The 8,930-nt window shown below is 40.0% G+C and overlaps 1 protein-coding gene across 1 annotated transcript; it reads right to left on the bottom strand.

Annotated features, from left to right (window-relative positions):
- Window positions 1-1,685: 1,685 nt before the first annotated feature.
- LOC117688367 (retrovirus-related Pol polyprotein from transposon 412) lies at window positions 1,686-7,759 on the bottom strand. The gene is made up of 2 exons (XM_066078151.1): window positions 6,836-7,759; window positions 1,686-5,175 (listed from the first exon to the last, which is right to left on the bottom strand). Exon 2 carries the CDS (start codon window positions 5,128-5,130, stop codon window positions 1,735-1,737), a length of 3,396 nt encoding a protein of 1,131 aa, XP_065934223.1. The 5' UTR covers window positions 5,131-5,175; window positions 6,836-7,759; the 3' UTR covers window positions 1,686-1,734.
- Between the last annotated feature and the right edge of the window lie 1,171 nt (window positions 7,760-8,930).

The raw sequence follows: 8,930 nt of genomic DNA, 5'->3' as shown, positions 1-8,930 counted from the left end.
ACACTCGAATGACAACAATTGTCAGAACGTCCTGGTCAGTGAGTAGATCATCGAGAAGAGTGTTGGTTCACCAGTAACTGTGTCCTTGATTGGCGTCCAGGTAGCGGTCTTCACGGTTCTGCTCTGTTGCCCCCGGCACGTGTACAAGTACGTCCTTGTCTAAGCGCTGCATTCTGCACGGTCGAATGACCTCTGTCATTCATGCGTCCAGGTAAACAGACTACTATAAGAGTACAGGTAAACAGCGAAAACATAGGAATTAATATTAAGTCATTAAATAGTACATAATTGTTATGACAATTAAACACAATTAAAAATGGGGTCAATTGTGTTACATCCGTCCCCTTAGGCTTTCTTGTATTACGTGAGTAATTTTTCGTTGGTTATTGGCCAAATTATTTATATTGTTACGTATCCCCTGTAAATCATCTTCCGACACTGTTCCAAATAGAAAACTAAAAGCTTTACCAATAATGGGTAAGAGTGATCGTCGACGACGATAACCCGTGAGATCATGTAAAGGACTCAGAATTTGGAAATTATTATAAACAGCGTTTTGAGCAGTTCTTAAATTTATTATTTCTAACTCTAACCCTTTAAATGTTTGGAAATATTTGTCTTTAAGAGGAACATCATAGAATTTGACAAGAACATTATTTATCCTATTAATTTCGTCCAGAGCGGAATATAGTTTGTCAATGGACTGATCATAAACTGACAAATCGATCACCATCGTTACAAGCCAGCGACTTCGTGTGGTTGAAATTTCATGGGATTGTTCAAAAATTACATTTTCTCTTACTATCATACTGTTGCCGTTGGTCAGCCAAATCAATATTAAGAAAGGCAGAATGGTCGATGCCATGATCTGCAATACAAAAAAAATATTAATAAATGACATAAATTACGTTTTCTTAATATTGATAAAATTTATATTAGCCGGTCACACAAAACTCATATACCGGAGGATCAACTTTGTGGGATCTGCTTGACAGATACCTGTCGACCGATAAGGTTCGCCCAGCAGATCCCAAAAATCATCCCCGAATACGTTTCGTAACACTTCATGTCCCCCAAGGAACCTCAGGGCGTCCCTGTCGTATATGTCATACTTAGGGACGGTCTGAGAATGTTCCGTGAGTTTCAAGAACACCGATATATTCCCCATAACTTCTTTATGTTTATGGGTTGGCTGACCGTTGGGTTCAAATGGCTGGACAGCCAAAATGTCTCCCAGGTCAGATGAGGTTCCGAAAAGAAGATCGAGACGTGCGTGTCTATGATTGATTTTATATTTACGGATGTAGAAACCCGTACTGACGGCATTCAGGGTTTGTTGATACGTCGTCGAGGGGTATATGCGTGCGTCCCAAACGCACTGGTGGCCGGAGGGCGTCTCTAACCACTCCAGAATCTTGGTTCTAGGCCACATGAACCTACTGTCCCGTTCGATTTGCTCGATCAGGTAGCGTAATGGTCTATTGCAGGAAGGTAAGACTAACGGCCTTACTTCCTCAGAGTGTGACCGGACAGAATTTGACAGGAGGACAAGCGCATTTAAATTCTTAAAAACTACGTTCAATTTCTGTTTATGCTCGTCTTTAAAACACTTATCTAGATATTTATCAAGGATGTGCACTTGCACAACGGGCGGCAGGGACTTCAGCGACATCATGATCTGTAACGGAAATGAACAGAGAAGGTTATGCGCAATTCGAAATTCAAACACATAGTTTACATAAGTCGAATGGCAGTTTCTAATAGGAATCTGAACTTATTCTCAGCCGATTTTGGTTTACGAGTGGTCTTGGGTTTAATATGACATGCGTTAACATCCATATCCAAAAGAGACCCATTCCCATTGTCAGTGTCAGTAGTAAGATCCAAGTCTTTGTCAGTTTTAACATTGTCTTTTGCTCTAAGTCTCTTTTGAAGTTCCCACAGAGGAATATCATCTTCGGAAGAGGAGTCTTCTCGTTCTCTTCGATACTGTCGTGCTAGCTGTGCAAGCGGAACATTGTCGTCCTCATCTTCACTTTCGCTAGGGAGTACTTCGTGATCATGGTGTTCTTCAGTCATTAATGAATCTTGATCTGAAACTACAGATCGCGCTTCTGAATTATCATCAGAGTTTGGTGCCGCTGAGTGTGATTCATTATTCACGTCCTCTTCTTCTTCTTGTGGTTCATCATCGTCTGACTCTGACTCTTGTGGCATAACATACGCTGTTTTACGTAGAGGTTTTCCTGTATCATCCTTTGGAATCTCCCATTGATCGATCTTGGCAAATCTCAGCAACTCTTTGTGGGCTTTAGTGACCTTGCCATCGAGTTGGTTCTTGATCTTGAACGTTACTGGTGATGTTTGTTCAATGATTCTGTAGAAAGGCTTCCATCTGGATTGAAGTTTACTCTGGCGCTGATTGTTTCTGTAGTAAACAGGATCGCCTACCTTCAGGTCGATATCTACTGCTGTTCTGTTAGCGTATTTAGCCTGTCGTTTCTTCGAGCGTCTTAAGATCCTATGAACTGTAGTAAATGCTTTGTGTTGTTGTTCAAGCGCAATTCTGTGAGGATCTTCTCCAAGGTACCGTCGTCTTGGTCTCAGGATGTTGTCAATTGGCAGAACAACGTCCCTGGTATACAATAGGTAGAATGGTGTGTATCCTGCTGATTCGTTGACGTTGAATCTGATGGCAGCCAAAGTTTGGTTTAGATGAATATCCCACGTTGTTAGGTTGTCGTCCATCTTCTTAGCCATTACATCATGTAAAGTCCTATGGAATCGTTCAACCTTGGCGTTGCTTTGCGGATGATAGTATGAGGTCTTCACATGAGATATGTTCAGTGCTTCTAAAGTTTCTTTCACAGTTCTGTTTTCGTTTTCGGTTCCATTGTCTGTGATTATTTCCATAGGAGCTCCGTGACGAGGGAAGATTTCCTCAATAATCAAATGAGCGATCGTAGCAGCTGTCTTATCTGGTACTGCGTATGCTTCTGGCCATCCAGAAAGTAGATCTACAAATCCCACAATATACTTGTTTCCCGATAAAGACTTCGGATAAGGACCTGATAGATCTAAACCAATCTTTGCAAACGGGAACGGTGGAACATCCGTTATCTGCGTTGTTGGTTTAAGTTGTTTTAGGTTTCTTGTTGCACATATGACACACTTGCCGACATAATCATATAACTCTTTGTACAAATTAGGCCAATAGTACTTTTGCCTAATTGCATCAAACGTCTTGTCGATTCCCAAGTGGCCATTGTCATCATGGTACTGCTTGATAACTCCAGATCGGTAATGCATTGGTACAAACAGGCGTAATACAGGATCATTATCTGCGTTGGTGAGATAATAGAGAACATCATCAATTAAAAGATGCTTACTTCCTGTGGATTTTGTTGCCCGGCCTTGTTGTAGCTGTCTTACAAGGAATGCAATTTCTGGATCCTTAGCTTGTTCTTCAGCAATGTTGAGTTCTCCGTTCTCTTGTAACTCAATCTTGGGCTTATAAGGGATGTCTGGTTCTCCAATGTCCAAGTTTGTGTGTTCTCTAGGATTGATTGCGTTGGAATTAATAAAGTTGATTTCCAATGTGTTGTCATGAACATCAGGCTCGTCAAATTCCGTCGTACTAACTTCTGTAGTTGTTGGAGTCCTGGACAGAAGATCAGCACAAGTATTTTCTGTCCCTGGAATGTACTCAATCGTACAATTGTATCCCGCGATGCCGAGAGCCCAAAGCTGAATCTTCTTGTTCTTCATAGGAGCATCAAGTAGATACTTTAAAGGTTTGTGGTCAGTTCTTATCACAAATTTTGCGTTATGTAGGTAATGATCCAGTTTCTGAAGTGCAAAATGTATCGCAAAGGCCTCTTTCTCCACGGTTGACCAACGAGTCTGTGTATCGCTCAGTTTGTGGGACAGGTAGTAGAGTGGTTTCTCTCTTCGGATACCCGGAATAATTTCTTGATCATCGTCGTCTGTTTCTTGTACTAAACAGGCGCCCACTGCTGTGTCTGAAGCATCCGTATACAGAACGTACTCTCTGCTCGGATCTGGATATGACAACAATGGAATAACCGTCAAACTGTCTTTAATGTAGTCGAAGGCTAGTTGACACTGTGGGTTCCATTTAAACTTCGCATACTTCTTCGTTAGGGAGACCAATGGTTCAGCAATCTTTGAGAAATTAGGAACAAACCTGCGGTAATAACTGCACATTCCTATGAAACTTCTCACTTCTCGGACAGTTGTAGGGCTCGGTAAGGATCGAATAGCAGCCACTTTGTTCGGGTCTGGTTTAACTCCAGTTTTGTCGATGATAAATCCCAGATATTGTGTTTGTTCCTTGAGAAATGAACACTTTTTCGCTTTTAGTTTTAATCCATGTTTTCTAAGTCTATCGAACACAGTCTTGATATGTTGTTCATGCTGTTCCAGAGTTTCGGAAAAGATCAAAATGTCATCAAGGTAGGCCAAAGCACATGAATCTAAGCCCAGAAGCACTACACTCATCAGTTCTGAGAATATTTGTGGAGCATTACATAATCCGAAAGGCATCACATTGAATTCAAAGAGTCCTCGGTGACACGTAAAAGCAGTCTTTTCTTTGTCTTCTTCTTGTACTTGAACTTGCCAATATCCGGACTTTAGATCCAGCGATGTGAAATACGACGCTTTTCCTAGCTGGTCCAGTAGATCGTCAATCAATGGTAAGGGCCAGGAATTGGTCTTGGTCACTTTGTTCAATCGTCGGAAGTCTACGCAGAATCTTTTGGAGCCATCTTTCTTGTCCACCACGACGATAGGAAAACTCCATGGTGATTTTGATCTTTGGATGATGTTAGCTGCTAACATATCGTCTATGGCGCGATCTACAATCTTACGTTTGTTCAAAGGTGTCCGGTATGGTTTCATCTTTATCGGGGTATGATCTCCAGTATCGATCTTCATCTGTATGGTATTGGTGTGTCCTAGGTCTGCGTCCGACACAGCAAATAGGTCTCGGTGTTGCGAGATTAACTTCTCTATCCGTTGGCGATGTTCGGGTGGAACGTTTAACTCCGCTGTGATGTCTTGAAGATCATCATCCTTCCCCGTACTGGTAGTTGGTTCGATGCACATTTCGTCGACGGCGTTGATCTTACCAATGATGCTGCCGCGCTTCACCTTAAAAATCTTGTTAGTATTGTTAACCAGCAATACAGGCACTCTACACGATTGTCTTGTTTTCGCAATTGCACCTCCGATCATAAGGCCTGGTTCATCACTTAGAAAACATTTATCAATTGCATTAATTTCAACAGTTTTATTCACAAAGTTCGAATGGTTCTTGTGTTTTGCATAACACACAGTCGAGGTCTGAGGTCTAAGAACAGTCTTTTTGCATGCACGTAAGATAGAAGCTATATGAATATCTTCCACCATAGGGACATAAGTTTTACCAATTCTTAAACTTCCCAAATCAAAATAAAGTCTAACCCCGTTTTTAATTAACCAATCTCTTCCCAAAATGAATGATCTATTTACATTTTTGACTACATAAAACTCATGATCTAAAGTCAATCCACCAATTTTGAATCTAATATTTGCACAACCTTCAATTTTCAAATCGGCGCCATTTACAGATTTTAAATTTACTTTCGGTTTCGATAATTTTGAAGGATAAGGAAGCGACCAATAAACGTCTGCGTTAACCAAAGAAACGGCGGCGCCCGTGTCCAAAAGGGGTCTAAATCTTCGTTTTCCAATTTTAATGATACATGAATTTGGATTTTCAACCGAATTTATTGTAACAGTTGGTAATTTATTTTCAATTTTATATTTGCTCCCCCCAATCGTCCCGGCATGGACGGAGCGTTTTAGTTTAACTCTTCCTGACTTTCCTGATCATGAATCGCGATCTCGTCAATCGCTGCGACTTGCGGTGTTGTTTTCCGTGGTGTAAATCTTGCATCGGCACCTCGCGCTGCGACGCGTGCATTTGTACACTCAAAACTAAAATGGCCCCGTCTATGACAATTCCAACAAGTGATTTGCGATCGCGGTCGATGCTCATCGACTGCCAAAACTTTCTTGTGAATTACTCTTGGTTTGTTTTCAGGTCGCGGTTGGCGTTTATGTTGCTGTCGGTCGCGCCTAACCCTAAAATGATCAATGTCCATTGGCTCGCCCTTAGTATCTCGCGGTGAGAAGTAGTCGCGTCCTGTGCGTAACTGAAAACGCATTTGTAAATTTATCTCTTGTCTCGCGGATGCGATTGCATCGGTCATTGTTTGAGGATTATCTCTCATTACCTTTAACCTTACGCGATCTGAATGCAACCCATCTGTAAAAATACCCACTAGCTGTACTTCCAGAACCCCTACAGCTTGTTCAGCGAGAGAAAGCAATCGTTCAGCGTAAATCTGTACGTTTTCGCCATGTTCTTGTTTTACCGTTCTTAATAATTGAAGGGCATGTTGTGGGTCGTTTACCGCGTTGAACCTTTGATTTAGTTCCTTTTTCATTGTCTCCCAATTAACCCCCGGATTTCCCGACAAATAACGGTGCATGAACTCGCTAGCATGTCCAGAACTAGTTTCATAAGCTACAAGTTTGATTTTTTCATCAGGGACCCTTCTCAACAAAGCAAATTTCTCGATAGCCTTTATCCATTTCTTAAATTCTTTAGGATCTCCCTCAAAAGGTTTGATTTGAGTTGCCCCAAAAGCCTGACCAATGTTATCTACTATAGAAGTTGCTAACCCTTGCATTGCGTTAAGAAAAGCTTCTTCACTCATGTTAGTTCGCGTTGTGTTTAGTGGCAAAATACAGAACAAAAACTTACCAGAGAGAATGTAGAAGATTCCGAATTAAATTTCCTTGGCAAGTTGAACCCGTTCGTGATGCAACTGACGCTGATAGATGCAGCATATCCTGGTCACGGCACCAACGAGGATCTGTAACACAGCACAAAGAAAGCCAACAACAGATCCAATTAAAATACTACTTTAATAGAGTTAACAAAAATACTATAGTAATTGAATAATTACAATAATAAGGCAAAAACAATAAAGAAAAACAATTAAGGATTTTACAATCAAAGAATAATTGTTGACAATAATTTAAAGTCTTTTAGAATGTCAGAGTCACTGAACAAGAGTAACGAAAAATATAATAATAAAAAGTCAGACAACACTTTGGGAAGCCGGGTGTAACAACAGAGGGAGACCGTTCCTCACTGGTGGTCGGTTGAGGACTGCTTCACTCTGTCCATGTCAGTTCGTATAAACGGTCACTAGAAACGCCCCCTTGTCACTCATGCGTGGGCATTAACGTGGTCATTACTTTTGAAGCTCGTAAACTGTCCATAAAAGATCCAGTCGTTAAAATACGTTTACACAGTCTTTGTGTAGTAATTAGTTTAACTGTCAATCAGCCACACTCGAATGACAACAATTGTCAGAACGTCCTGGTCAGTGAGTAGATCATCGAGAAGAGTGTTGGTTCACCAGTAACTGTGTCCTTGATTGGCGTCCAGGTAGCGGTCTTCACGGTTCTGCTCTGTTGCCCCCGGCACGTGTACAAGTACGTCCTTGTCTAAGCGCTGCATTCTGCACGGTCGAATGACCTCTGTCATTCATGCGTCCAGGTAAACAGACTACTATAAGAGTACAGGTAAACAGCGAAAACATAGGAATTAATATTAAGTCATTAAATAGTACATAATTGTTATGACAATTAAACACAATTAAAAATGGGGTCAATTGTGTTACACGTCACTTCCGATGAGACCTCATTATCGCCTAATTCTATTTTTTCTTTATTCAATTTTTAAAGCAGGTAGGAACATCCATTTTAAGACCGCATAACTCCTTCTTTTTTTTTTTACATCGATTTCGATGCGGTTTTTGCAATTAATTCTGATAGATACATTCTATGACATGAGTTTCGTTTAGGCTGACCTGCGGGTGTAACGACGAAAAGTGACCCCCGTAGAATATCGACAGAGGGTAATTTTTCTACGTAGAAAAATGACCCACTCAGTTGCAGAATAAATGGATTACATCGTAAAAATTATGACCTTAGGGTCATATTTCTCTGTGTTGGTTGTAGAAAAATGACCCCGTAGAAAATTGACTAAATTTATTACATATTCCATGTTTACATGTTTTTGATTCATTCTTTTTCCTTACGGTGGATACAGGGTTGATTGTGATTGGGGGGGGGGGGGATTTACATTGCCTGCTTGGTATTTAGATTTTTTTTTAATCGTATAACCTTGTACGAACAACCAGCTTCAGTTCGCTTTTCTGATCACTTGTCATTGCCTATCATCATTATTTCAGTCGGTTTTTTAATTTTTCAAATAAAAAAGAAAAGATATATATTTATTTTACCAAAGTACATTATTCAACCATGACTGAATAGGAACAATATCAATCAATAATGAAAAAAAAACCTCGTGCAAACTTTGGTATGTAACAGTTAGAGCAAATTGCAAAGAAACAATGACACTAAATGCTTTGGCATTGACTTTGACTCCATTTGAATATAACTTTGGTATTTAAAAACGACAATATTTGAATCTAATAAATAATACGGGGATATCCTTACATAACTTTTAACTTTACTTGGATTTCCCATATAAATTCCAGGCTATCATACTCATTTTGGCAGTTTCTAAAAGTAGAAACAACAGCTGCTTTTTGTAACCTTTATCGAAAAAGTGATCTCTTAACTGAGTGTTAATAAAGTATAACATCTATTGAGATATATTTGTTGATAAGTAAAAAATGAGGTATAAGAATTGCTGTAAGGACCAGATTGCAAACACAAAGATTTATACGTACCAAACTTACAAATCATAATAGAATATGGACCTGTTCTCCCTGATCATATCCTACTGTTTACTAGCAATTATATAATAGAGATTATCTTGA

Source organism: Magallana gigas, chromosome 3, assembly GCF_963853765.1.
Source record: "Magallana gigas chromosome 3, xbMagGiga1.1, whole genome shotgun sequence".
Classification (NCBI taxonomy): Eukaryota; Metazoa; Mollusca; class Bivalvia; order Ostreida; family Ostreidae; genus Magallana; species Magallana gigas.
Note: the sequence above shows the minus strand (reverse complement) of the source record. Positions and strands in the feature narration are given on the sequence as shown.